The sequence below is a fragment of the Psammomys obesus genome, unplaced genomic scaffold (genome assembly GCF_907164565.1).
Source record: "Psammomys obesus unplaced genomic scaffold, mPsaObe1.curated_primary_1811, whole genome shotgun sequence".
NCBI classification, from domain to species: domain Eukaryota; kingdom Metazoa; phylum Chordata; class Mammalia; order Rodentia; family Muridae; genus Psammomys; species Psammomys obesus.
The window spans coordinates 69,697-83,229 of NW_026596443.1; the positions used below are offsets into that span (position 1 = coordinate 69,697).

At 42.7% G+C, this 13,533-nt stretch overlaps 1 protein-coding gene across 1 annotated transcript in view; it reads left to right on the forward strand.

Moving 5' to 3' along the window:
- The window catches only part of Ctse (cathepsin E), an 18,322-nt gene extending 8,312 nt beyond the window's left edge, over positions 1-10,010 (forward strand). The window contains exons 5-9 of the mRNA XM_055598170.1: positions 3,413-3,612; positions 5,658-5,780; positions 7,194-7,335; positions 7,433-7,531; positions 9,846-10,010. Of these exons, the coding sequence (XP_055454145.1) occupies positions 3,413-3,612; positions 5,658-5,780; positions 7,194-7,335; positions 7,433-7,531; positions 9,846-10,010 (729 nt within the window). The remainder of the gene's footprint in view (positions 1-3,412; positions 3,613-5,657; positions 5,781-7,193; positions 7,336-7,432; positions 7,532-9,845) is intronic.
- The last annotated feature ends 3,523 nt before the right edge of the window (positions 10,011-13,533 follow it).

A 13,533-nucleotide genomic window follows, 5' to 3' on the forward strand; every position in this document is an offset into this window, starting at 1 on the left:
CCTTCAGCAAAGTGGCCGGATACAAAATTAACTCAAAAAAATCAGTAGCCCTCCTGTATACAAAAGACAAAAGAACCAAGAAAGAAATTAGGGAAACAACACCCTTCACAATAGCCACAAAAGACATAAAGTACCTTGGTGTAACCCTAACCAAGCAAGTCAAAGACTTGTATGAAAAAAATTTCAAGTCTCTGAAGAAAGAATTAGAGGAAGATATGAGAAGATGGAAAGATCTCCCATACTCATGGCTTGGCAGGATATAGTAAAAATGGCCATCTTACCAAAAGCAATCTACAGATTCAATGCGATTCCCATCAAATTACCAACACAATTCTTTACAGACCTTGAAAGAAAAATTGTCACTTTGATATGGAACAACAAGAAACCCAGAATTGCTAAAACAATTCTCTACAGTAAAAGATCTTCAGGAGGTATCTCCATCCCTGATCTCAAGCGTACTATAGAGCAACAATACTAAAAACTTCATGGTACTGGCATAGAAACAGACTCGTGGATCAATGGAATTGAACAGAAGACCCTGACATAAATCCAAACACTTATGGACACCTGATTTTTTACAAAGATGCCAAAACCATACAATGGAAAAAAGATAGCATCTTCAACAAATGGTGCTGGTCCAACTGGATGTCTACATGTAGAAAAATGAAAATAAATCCATACTTATCACCCTGCACAAAACTGAAGTCCAAGTGGATCAAAGACCTCAACATAAAACCAGACACATTAAATCGGCTAGAAAAAAAGTGGGGAATACCCTAGAACTCATTGGCACAGGAGAAAACTTCCTGAACAGAACACAAACAGCACAGGCTCTAAGAGCAACAATCAATAAATGGAACCTCATGAAACTGAAAAGCTTCTGTAAAGCAAAGGACACTATGGTCAGAACAAAACGACTACCTACAGATTGGGAAAGGGTCTTCACCAACCCTATATCTGACAAAGAACTAATATCTTGTATATATAAAGAACTCAAGAAGTTAAACAACAACAAATCAAGTAATCCAATTAAAAATGGAGTACAGAGCTAAACAGAGAATTCTCAATAGAGGAATATCGAATGGCTGAGAAACACTTAAAGAAATCCTCAACCTCATTAGCCATCAGGGAAATACAAATCAAAACGACCCTAAGATTTCACCTTACACCCATCAGAATGGCTAAGATCAAAAACTCAAGAGACAACACATGCTGGAGAGGTTGTGGAGAAAGGGGAACCCTCCTCCACTGCTGGTAGGAATGTAAACTTGTACAACCACTCTGGAAAGCAATCTGGAACTTTCTCAGACAACTAGGACTAGCACTTCCTCAAGACCCAGCTATACCACTCCTAGGCATATACTCAAAAGAGGCTCAAGTACACCATAAGGACATTTGCTCAACCATGTTCTTAGCAGCTTTATTTGTAATAGCCAGAAGCTGGAAACAGCCCAGATTCCCCTCGGTGGAGGAATGGATACAGAAATTGTGGTACATCTACACAATGGAATATTACTCAGCAATAAAAAACAAGGAAATCATGAAATTCACAGGTAAATGGTGGAATCTGGAAAAGATCTGAGTGAGCTATCCCAGAAGCAGAAAGACACACACAGTATATACTCACTATATAGACATATAATATACTAAAACCTGTACACCTCAAGAAACTGATCAAGAGGGAAGTCTCTTGCTAAAGTGCTCAATTCCTATCCAGAAAGTCAAAGAGGATGGACTTTGAAGGAGAAAAGAGGGAACAAGTCAGAAGCCTGACACAGAGGACCTCTGAATGGCTCTGTCCTGCAGACTATCAAAGCAGATGCTGAGACTCATGGGCAACCTTTGGGCAGAGTGCAGGGAGTCTTAGGAAAGAAGTGGGAAACAGTAAGATCTGGAGAGGACAGGAACTCCACAAGGAGAGCAACAGAACCAAAAAATCTGAGAACAGGGGTCTTTCCTGAGACTGATACTCCAAACAAGGATTATGCATGGAGATAACCTAAGACCCCTGCACAGATGTAGCCCATGGCAGTTCAGTATCCAAGTGGGTTCCATTATAATAGGAACAGGGACTGTCTCTGACATGAAATGATTGGCCTGCTCTTTAATTACCTCCCCCTGAGGGGGAAGCAACATTACCAGGCCACAGAAGAAGACAATGCAGCCACTCCTGATGAGACCTAATTGACTAGGATCAGAAGGAAGGAAAAGAAGACCTCCACTATCAGTGGACTTGGGGAGGGGCATGCATGTAGAGGGTGGAGGAAGGGAGGGATTGGGATGGGAGGAAGGAAGGAACCACAGGGGGGATACAAAGTGAATAAAGTGTAATTAATAAAGAATTAAAAAAAAACACTAATATTGAAGCAAAAATCAAATAAATTAGCTACATTAAAATTTATACCTTGTTAGTCAAATACAGCAAAAAGAATAGTGGCCAGGGGAGAAAACTTGTAGTTTCCAGCAAGGGACTTGGTTCTGAAATATATCAACAACCAAAAGAGGCATTTCTAAAAGAAGATATCCAAATAGCCAATTTCATTAATTGTCATGAAATGCAATTAAAATCTTAATGTAACTCTCTGCATATTTGCTATAAAACCAACATGGAAAAGACAGGTCATATCAAGTTTTAATGAGGATATGGACCAATTGGAATGCTCAAAAAATACTGGCAATGAAAACATTGGAATCACCATTTTAAGAGACTCTAGAACATTTGCTTTGAGAGAATACTTATATACCCTGAGATCTACAGATTTATTTCAATTGAAATATGTACATGTGTTCACCAGAGAAAGTGTACACAAAGCACCATTGCTGATAATCAAACATTGGAAACAGCCCAGATATCCACCAATGGCATAAGGCAGTGATTTCCAACCTGTGGGTTGCAAACCCTTTGGGTCAAATTATAACTGAAAATATAACTTGTATACCAGATATTTACATTAAAATTCATCATGGTAGCAAAATTATAGTCATAAAGTAACACTGAAAATAATTTTATGGTTGGGAGGGATCACCACAACATGAGGGACTGTATTAAAGGGTTGGCACATTAAGAAAGTTGAGAACCACTCAAATAGACAAACCAATGTTACGTGGGTGACAAGTCACTTTTGAGGAAGGATGCAATGATTGGCAGGGTACGTGAAAGGACTGCTGGGGCTTTGGAATATCCTGTTTTATTTCAGGAGGCATATGTGTGGTGTGTGGAGTGTTATTAAAATAGACACATGTTTTCTGCATTGCAGTATATTTCAATTTTTAAAGTCACATGAATAAATTATGTGAGTGGAATTATAGTTGAAATCTGTGTGCCTATGTACCAAGGAAAGTGAGAAAGGAAGAATTATCTTTAGACAGAACAGGGACTCATCCAATTAACCTTGTGCAATTCTCTCCTCAGGTGGAAGGGCTGACTGTGGATGGCCAGCAGTTTGGAGAAAGTGTCAAAGAGCCTGGCCAGACCTTTGTGAATGCAGCATTTGATGGGATTCTGGGCCTAGGATACCCCTCCTTGGCTGCTGGAGGGGTAACCCCGGTGTTTGACAACATGATGGCCCAGAACCTTGTGGATCTGCCTATATTTTCTGTCTACTTGAGCAGGTGGGGTTGGCCAAGCCCCTCTGTCAGATCAGTGACGACTACAGGCAGGTGGCCGGCACAGGAGACTTCTTGGTCCTAAGACCCACAAATCTCTTGAGTCTCTTGCCTGGCCTATGCTGTATGATCTTGAGAAAAACACTTAAGCCCTCTGGATTTCAAGGATATGTGGTTTTCCTCGTAAAGGAGTTATGTCAAACAGTTTGTGAACTACCACAGTGAGTTAAATGTATCCTTGAGATTGGCTAGTGGTTTGTATGGTCAATAAATACTACAATCCTGTTACATGCCAAGTGTAGACACCAAAACATGATGAAACAAGGATAATATCTGTGGTTAGGAAAGAAGGGAAAGATTAGTCAATAAGATGATACTAAAAAGCTGGACACGGTGGCACACACCTGTAATCCCAGTGTTTGGGATGTCAATAGCAGGCAGATCTCTGTGAGTTTAAGGCCAGCCTGGTTTACAAATGAGTCCAGAACAGCCAAGGCTACACAGAGAAACCCTGTCTTGAAAAACCACAAAAAAAAAACTTACTAAAATTAAATTGTGTTGATGGATAGGAAAGAAAGTGTGGGATAACCATAGAGTATCACTTGGTCTTTAAAAGGAAAGAGAGTGGAGAGGGGTAGCATGGTGGTAGAGGACTTACCTAGGTTGCACCAGACTCTGAGTTTACTCTCCAGTGTCTCACAGACATGTGCTAGAACATGGATTAAACTTCAAGACCTTGCTAAATAAAAGGCCAGTCACCAAAAGGACAGATATGGTTCTAATTATATGAGATACTTAGAATTGAATTCACAGGCAAAAAGTACAGTGGTGGTTTCCAAGGAGGGTTGCTCTTAATAAGTCTCAGTTCTACACTGTGAAAATGTATGGGAGCTTGTCTTCACGGTAGTGAAAAATCTGAACTGAACATTTAAAAATGGCTAAGATTTTTTTTCTTAGCTGTATTGCCAGGAGTTTAAAACTTCATGTCCTATAATTATGAAGAGTATGAATCTCACTGTCCCTGTATTCTTGCCTACAGTGCTGAGACTTTCTTTCCTATGCAGAAAGATTTACCTTTTCCTCTCTGGCCTGGCCTGAGCTCGCCATGCTCCAATTTATGTCCCCTTTCCCTGTTCCCCTCCCACATGAAGAGTCCTAAGTTTGCTCTCTTGGGCTACATTGTGTCTCCAGCATGGCTGCAGCTGGAACCAAGCCTGGTGTAGGCTTTTGATCGAGGCACACTGTTAGGACCCATGCTTCCCCTTGCAGAGGCTCCTGCTCTCCTCTTGTTGACAAAGTGTGCAGTGCTGGTCAGGAGCAAGGCCAGAATAGCCTGGCTTTAAATCCTACCATTTGCATTGTTTTGTCTCCCAGGATCTCAGTTTCCTCAAGCAAATAGTAGGTTGATGTGAGAATTCAACAAGATCAGGTGGTTAGATTTCTGGAACCCAGGACTCATGCATGTTCTTGCCAATCAAGGGCTCTACCCCTTAGCTACATCCTCAGTCCCCACTAAACATAAAATTCCTACAGACATATGTTTCTTTCCCCACTGCTACTATGACCTATAGTTCCCCAGGCTTTGTATCTTTATGCTCCCTTTCCTCCTGGAAATGCCCTTTTTCCCCACAATCCTACTACATTTCAGCATATAACTTGAGAAATAACTATCAATGAAAATTAACCGACATTCAAGCCCCAATAAAACATAATGCTTTAAAATTAGCAGACACCACGGCATGCATAGCAGGGGTGATGCTGTGTGAAAGGATGTTTGGGGGCAGGCAGTCTCAGTTGCACTGGGTTTGCACACCCAGAATGGTCCTGACCTTGGATCTACAGTTCTGTTGCCCCCTACCTCCTAAACTTTTATTCAAGAAGCAGGGGATATTCACAGGGCATTGGACAGAGCAGTTCTTATCTCTGATCCCCAAAGACTCAGGCTAGGTAAATTTCTGCCCACTTACCAGATACATCAAAGGGCCCTTAATGACCTCCCCTCTGTGTTTCCAGTGGCTCTTTCTTGACAATTTGCCTTTCTCTCTATGTAGTGATCCGCAAGGTGGCTCAGGCAGTGAGCTGACTTTTGGAGGCTACGACCCCTCTCATTTCTCTGGGAGCCTTAGTTGGATCCCAGTCACCAAGCAAGGCTACTGGCAGATTGCCCTGGATGGGTGAGTATCCTTCATGTAGTAACTATGGTTGAATGGAAGAACTCACAACAGGCACACCTCAAGCTGAATAACTGAGTGATGCTGCCAGGCATTAGAGCAGATGCTGGGAACCTGACATTTGGACTGGAAGTGTGGAAAAGCACAGGGAGGAAAATAGGAACAGCTTCCTTCTCTATGCCTTTAGCAGGCATCCGTCTAACTCACAGAGGTAGCTACGCTGTGTTCACATACTAGGCAAAGGCTGAATGACATAAGGAATGCAAGAGTGATTTGGACTTAGATTTTTGCTTTCTTGAAGCTTGTATGTAAGATGAGTTGTGGTTCCAAATTGCCACAACACAAAGTAGATATGGTCAATGTCCCAAAAGCCACCAGAATGGCTAGCAAACACACTGAGACATCTCTGTCTGAAGGCTGCTCAGGGTTTGGTAGAGGCAATGGTTCTGAAATTGAGCCTTGAAATACATGCATGGGTATGGAGCAAATGGAGAAGTAGGTTTACACACCTGATAAACCTCATGCACTATGCTAGATAATCTGGAAGTTCAGAGGAGAACACTGTAGTTTCTGTTCCTAAGATGCTTTGGATGAAAAGTGAGCTCCAATGCTGGTGGCTACTGATGCTTTTCAGACTATAGAGATTTACCTATTTATGTTCATGACATCATTTTAAGGATTCTCTGTTCTTTTGCTTTGTTTTATTTTTTTGAGACAGGATCTTGTCACATAGCCCCAGCTGTTGTGGAATGCTCAAGTTCCTGTCACCTCAACCTCCTATATGTTGGGGTTACAGGTGTTCCTCACCATACCCAGCTCTCAACATGCACTTCTGAATGAAATCAGAGTAAAATAGAAAATACAAGAATGTATTTCAGCTAGTGTGTGCATGCGTACACTTGTGTGTGTGTGTGTGTGTGTGTGTGTGTGTGTGTGTGTGTGTGTGTGTGCTTAGTCAAGAAGTGTATTCCTACTGTGAATTTTAGGCAAAACAAGTTGAGTCAGGTATAATGCCTCATCCCTATAAATCCAGCACTCATGAGGCAGAGACAGGAGGATTGCTAAGGGTTTGAAATTAGTCTGGACAAGGTGAAACCCTGTCTTAAAAAGAAGTTGGCAAGGCATAGTGGTGCAGGCCTTTAATCCCAGCACCTGGGAAGCAAAAGGAAGTAGATATCTTTGAATTCAAGACCAACCTGTCCTATATAGTGAGTTCCAGAATCACCAAGGCTATGCAAGGAGAGCCTGTCTCAAATAAACCAACAAACATACTAGTTGGAAAACACTCCTGTGTTATAGAAGAGACCAAAGAGGATACCATTACTGCATCCTGATAAGGTAAAGGGCCCCATAGGGAGCAGGAATGGCGTAGGATCAGGTACTAAATGTGGGACCACCGGGGCCCTTTTTCCTCAGAATCCAGGTAGGAGACACTGTGATGTTCTGCTCTGAGGGCTGCCAGGCCATTGTGGACACAGGGACCTCCCTCATCACTGGCCCTCCTGACAAGATCAAACAGCTTCAAGAGGCCATTGGGGCCACACCCATGGATGGAGAAGTGAGTGTCTTCCTGGGGTAAGGATGGTATAGGAGCAGAAGAGTCTGTCCTTGTCTGGGGAGAGAGCAGTCTCTGAGTTGATCCTTCTATGTTTTAGTATGCTGTGGATTGTGCTGCCCTTAACGTGATGCCAAATGTCGCCTTCCTTATCAACGGGGTTTCATACACCCTCAGCCCAACTGCCTACATCCTGCCGGTAAGGACTGTTTCCTTATTCTGTGAGTCACAGTACCCTCCCCACGTGCCTGCTACTTCCCCCTTCAGAGCCATCTACACAAGTCTACAAGTAATCCAAACTCCCTCCCACCTAGTCCAGTCCTGATGTGGCATTTTCCCTGAGAAATGTGTAGCTGCCTGTGGTAGAAACCGCCTGACTTACTTCTAGTTTCCAGTTCTGCCATGAAGCAGCAACTACTGAGGTGCAAGACACTTAAGGGGGATTTCTGATACTGGCATGAGGAATTTATCAACAAGCACACTAATCCTCCCCACTACTCATATGCACCGAGATGTGATTACCCCATTTTATAGAGGAGGGTGCCAAGGTTCTGAGAGTTAAATGAAGACAATCTGACTGGGGCTGGGAGGTGGCTCAGCCATTAAGAGCATGTGCTGGCCAGTGGAGGACTTTGCAGCTAGTCCTGAAGATACCTGATAAAACAGAGTCAGATGAAAGGGGAGGAGGTCCTTCCCCAATCAGTGGGCTTGGAAAGGGGCAGGGAGGAGATGAGGGAGGGAGGGTGGGATTGGGAGGGAATGAGGGAGCAGGATACAGCTGGGATACAGAGTTAATAAAATGTAACTAATAATAAAAAAATAAAGTAAATTTTTTAATAAAAGGAGCATGTGCGGATCTTCCAGGACCACAGTCGGTTTCCTGCACCCTTTTTGTGTGCCTCACAAGCCACATGTAACTTCAGCTCCAGGAGCTCCAATGTCCTCTCCTGATCTCTGTGGGATACACTCACACATGCACACAGATGCACGCTGCGCACATGCACATAAATAATAGGAATTTTTAAAGAGCGACTTAAAAAAAGTTATGACATACAGAAAAAAAAGAAAAAAGATATGACATGCAAAAACATGTCTTTTGCTGCAATGATTTTCAAGTTCTGAGAATGAGGCAGAGACAAAAATCTGGTCACTTCATACCCTGTGCGCCTGAGTTTGGATGTTGTGCTTCTTTGGAAACACACTTTAATGTGTTGATCTTTAACCAGAGTCACCTATAAGATCAGGAACTGTGGCAGCAGAGAGGTGCCAAGGTAGAGGTGACCTTCACTTTATCCCTCCCAAGCCACCAAATATAAATAGATTTCCAAGCAAACATGAGCATTTGCTCTAAAGCATGGCTTCATGGTAAACTACCTAAACCCTTGGGACACTCTGGAACAGCCTCTGTAGGCTGAGAACAAACCACATGTGAAATTAAGCTCTATTCACCAGTCTTCAGTCCCACTAACACACCACAAAAAGTGCTTCTTTTTGACCCTAAGACTCAGTCACTAAATCTTATCGGATGGAATGCAGTTCTGCAGCAGTGGCTTTCAAGGACTTGACATTCATCCTCCATCTGGGCCCCTCTAGACCCTGTGGGATCTAGAGGATCTCACTTTCACCCAACAAGGGGCCCTGCTTGTACCCATACCATGCCCTGAACCCAACAAAGTACTGGGGTTTCATAAATCAGAAACCTGATTTCAATACAGATGCTGATTTCAATCAGGATCATCTCAGTACATAAAGGATGCTGGAATAGCTTTAAATTTTACTCATGTCCTCTCACAGGGCTGTACTTTTCCCACCTCCAAATCAGCAACTTTGAGTTTCAAATGGTTTTTGGGAAGATCACACCTGCCTGGTGGAACTCAAATCTTTGCTAAACTGAGATCTAAGATTGTGGGACAGGATGGTGCTGGATGCCTACAATTCCAGCACTGAGAAGGCAGAGGCAGGACAGTGAGTGCTGGACAACAGAGGCTACATAGTGTCAAAAAATAAAGTTTGGGGGAGATTGGAGTACCTTCATTGAACAATGGATGTGTGCTTGCCTTGTGGTAAGAGAACCCATTCAAAAGCTTCTTCCCCAGATGTCAAGAAGCAAGTGGTAATGGCTAGCCATGTATAGAGCAGTTTCTGTCCTTTATAAATATTAAGTCCTGCTCTGCTCAAAACTAAAAAAGATTGGATTTAAACCAATGCACTCTAACGCCAAACATTTTTCAATAAGGTCTTTGTGTTTCCAGTTGTAAACTGATGCCAGAGTATGCTGTAAAAACATATAGTTCTCAGGACTGTAGACCACAGATAAGTGAATGGAGCAAACATACACTGTACTGAACAAGCTGGGATACTAGCATGAAATGAGAGAAAGAGACCACCACCCTCAATGGTGGCATTCGCCAACCACCCAAGGCCATTGGATGGCCAGCACCACCATTTAGTAGGGCACCCCGACTCCATTCATCTTTCCCTGCCTGCTACTAAGTGCTTCTTTTGGACCCTAGGACTTAGTGGATGGAATGCAGTTCTGCGGCAGTGGTTTTCAAGGACTTGACATTCATCCTCCAGCTGGGCCCCTCTGGATCCTGGGAGATGTCTTCATTCGACAGTTTTACTCAGTCTTTGATCGTGGAAATAACCAAGTGGGATTGGCCCCTGCAGTCCCCTAAATAGGAATGTATGTTTATGTATGGATGCCTGACACCCCTTTAACATGTTAGATCTGTTTGTAACTATCAAAGTCACTTCCCACAGGATGTAGCCAGAGTGTTCAGACCAAACAAAGCATGAGAGCACACATAGAGCCTCCCACATATGCACAATCACAGCCATCCACACATGCACACACAACAGCCTCCCACACATGAACAAACACAGCCACTCACACATGCACAGGTACAGCACTTCTACCATCACCATAATGAAAGAATGAAGTTCTGGCTGTAGTCTTTATTGCTTTTTGTTGACTTTCTGTTACAGAAATCTCCAAACATACACACAAGTAGACATGATAGCGAAATAAATCCCCATGCACCTCTCCCTCACTTCACAACCCACCCACATGTGGCCAGGTGCCTCTCTATCTTCTCCTCCTCAGCTCCTCACATCTAGATTTGGAAGTAAATTCTAAGCACCATGTCATCTTATCTAATGCTTAATATCCTTAAAAGTCAGAGTTAAAATAGCTCTCACCCTCTCGTAAATGTACACCTGTTTTTACAGTTGGTTTATTTGTATCAGGGTTCAAATCAGATTCATAACTGAAAATAAACATAAGTTGCATTATTTTGAAATGTCTCTTCAGCCTCTTTTCTTCCATGAAATTTTCCGTATTCAGAAATTTGCTAATTGAAACCAGGCATGTTGGTATATACCTATAATTTCAGCACTCAAGAAGCTGAGGCAGGAGGATCACTTCAAGTTCAAGGCATGCAGGGCAAGTTCAAGGCTACATAGCAAACTTCAGGCCAATCAAGACCATATGGCAAGACTTGATCTCATAAAAAGACTAGGAAAAAGAGTTTGACTGGTTAGAATCTAGAGATATCATTTGACATGGATGTCTGCACCCAGCCCTCCTGGGAAATGGCAGTTAGATCTAGAAGGCTTGATTCAAGAGATCTAGATACTTTGACTCATGAGACCTAGAGGCTTTGCTTCATTAGATCTAGGGGCTTTTATTCATGGCAAAAAAAAAAAAAAAAAGGTTACATAAATGGCATGGGTACTTCTGTTGTATTCTACCATGTTAAGTTGGATGAGCGGATTTAAGGCTGTCAGCCTTCACCATCAAATACAAAAGCCTCCTTCTGCAGCCACTGATAGTCACCACTGAATCCCTCATGATGGTTAGGATTTTTCTGATTCTGTTTTTTTCCCCATAAAATATAACCTTCCTTCATCACCCCTCTGCTCACCACAAGGATACCTTCTATATAAAAGAAAATAACTATTTAAGGCTTTCTCTCCCCACTTTACTTACAAGGTGTCAAAAATAATGAGTAGGTACCATAGCAGAGGTTAACGGATTTAAATATACCCATTCTAACATACTACAGTAACTTTGCTCAATTTTCAATGACCCTTTAGCCTGTGAATGTTCCCATCTTACTTACTTCCACCCTATCAGGTAGCCTCAACCACTGTCCCAAAGAGTTCTTTGTACATGCCTATAAGGTCACTGTAAATGAAAATACTTGGAAGAGGAGTGTCAGACACAGAGAGGGGTAGAGGAACTCCCCAAAGTCTGTCCTGGGGGATTTCCCATTGACTGGAGCTCCTCTTCATTTTGGAGGCACCATTGTTTTCCTCTTCCTCCTTTTCCTTTTTACTTCTTTTAAAATATAATCCACAACCTTGTTCTTATTATAAAATATATGCAAGTGTTCCATGACCCTAGAATTAACTCAGAGTCATTGATAAGATCTGTTGTTGTTGTTGTTTGTTTGTTTGTTTTTTGACTAGAGGGCCGGCAAGAGGGCTCAGTGAGGAAAGATGCCAGCTCCCAAGCCCGATGGACTGAGTTCAATTCCCAGAACCCACATGGTAGAAGGAGAGAACTGCTCCTTCAAGTTGTCCTCTAATATTATTGCCCTGTGGCTACACACACACAATTACTTTTTTCCTCTGGGCATATAAACAGGGATAGTTATCTGTATGCAATGTTTTTATTTCTACACAAAAGCAATCATGATCTACATATTCACTGAACTGCCAATTTCCTTCCACAATAGGGAAGCTAAGGCAGGAGGTTGGTAAGTTCAAGGCCAGTGAACTTACACATCAAGACAGTGACTACAAAAAAAAAATGGAGGAGCAGGAAGAAAAGGGAGAAGAAGGGGAATAAGGGAGAAGATCTTGACATTGCAGATAAGCTGATAATTCACTCTTCTAACATCTCTCTGCTGTCCAAGAGGCAAATAACTCAAAGGCTTCAGGGAGTTCCTGAAACTGACCAGGTATATCTGACCCCTCCATCCCCAAGAATAAATAAGCAGTAAGAAATGCTGGGCCGCTTAGACGGGACAGAGGCCAACCAAGCTCCTGAATGAGGCAAGACCACCCAAGGTGCCTGGAAGAGTCACCCGCCAACCTGTTGGGCTGCTTTCATGTTGGGCAGTGTGCTCCAGTTTCCCAGCCTTGTGAGCTATCACCATGCTAGGGTGGGCTCTGGTGATGCAGCTGTTTGTGAGTCACTTTTGCTCCTGTAAGTAACCCCAATAAAACTCATAGGGTTACCAAGTTGGACTTTGGTGGCATGCTTACTTTGCTCTGTTGTTGGCTCCCTATCTAAGTAGACATTTGTTCATATCTCACTAATCCCACTCACTAATCCCACTCACTAATCACCACACGACACACATACAAACAACTACACGAGCAAAGCTTCATTTAAACGCTAGTCTCAGAAAAAAAAGAGAGAGAGAGAGAGAGAATACTACTGGAGAAACTTCTCTCATCCAAGTTCCAACCAGGCCAACTCTACTTAGCTTATGAGATTCAGAGCATTCAGGGTGGCATAGATTTGGGGGAGAGTCTAAAGGGTGACTCTCTAAGAGCCAAGCAGCCTCCATGAATCAGAAATTATCAGCACACTGACTCGGCTTCCTAAGCAAGCAAAATACCTTACTTGAGTAAATGGGCTTCAGAATTCCCCTCAGCTTTCCTATATAGAATTCAATGTGGAAATCATTAAGTTCCTTATTCCAAAAGTGTCTGCTGGTTGGTACAAGGAAATAAGCTTCAGTTTTGTTCCACCAAAAAACTCTTGAGTAGGTTACACACTAGCAGCACAATTGGCCAACTCTCTGCTTTCCAAATGCAGGGTATTATGGCTAGTTTAGACATGTGGTGGCTGGAAAGCCCCATTGGAGGGAGCTACTGGAACCAGGAAGAGCCTTCTTAGAGGAATGGGTCTACAAGGAGATGAACCTTAAGGCAACCCTTTGAGATCTGGGGAGTCATGTCTAAATCCACTCCATCTGTCTTTCATGTGCTAACTATACTTACAAAAGACATGTTCCATGACAGTGAAATGAGATGCTTAAAATTAACTGTGTGCTAACAGCATTTTAAGTTACTTTCTTTTTCTGGGGCTTTGGGTTGGGCCAACAACCTAACCCAGAGAGGCCCAGGATAGGATTGTGTGGTGCCAAAGCTATGCCTTAGCTCTTACAAGCCTGATGTGGTGTG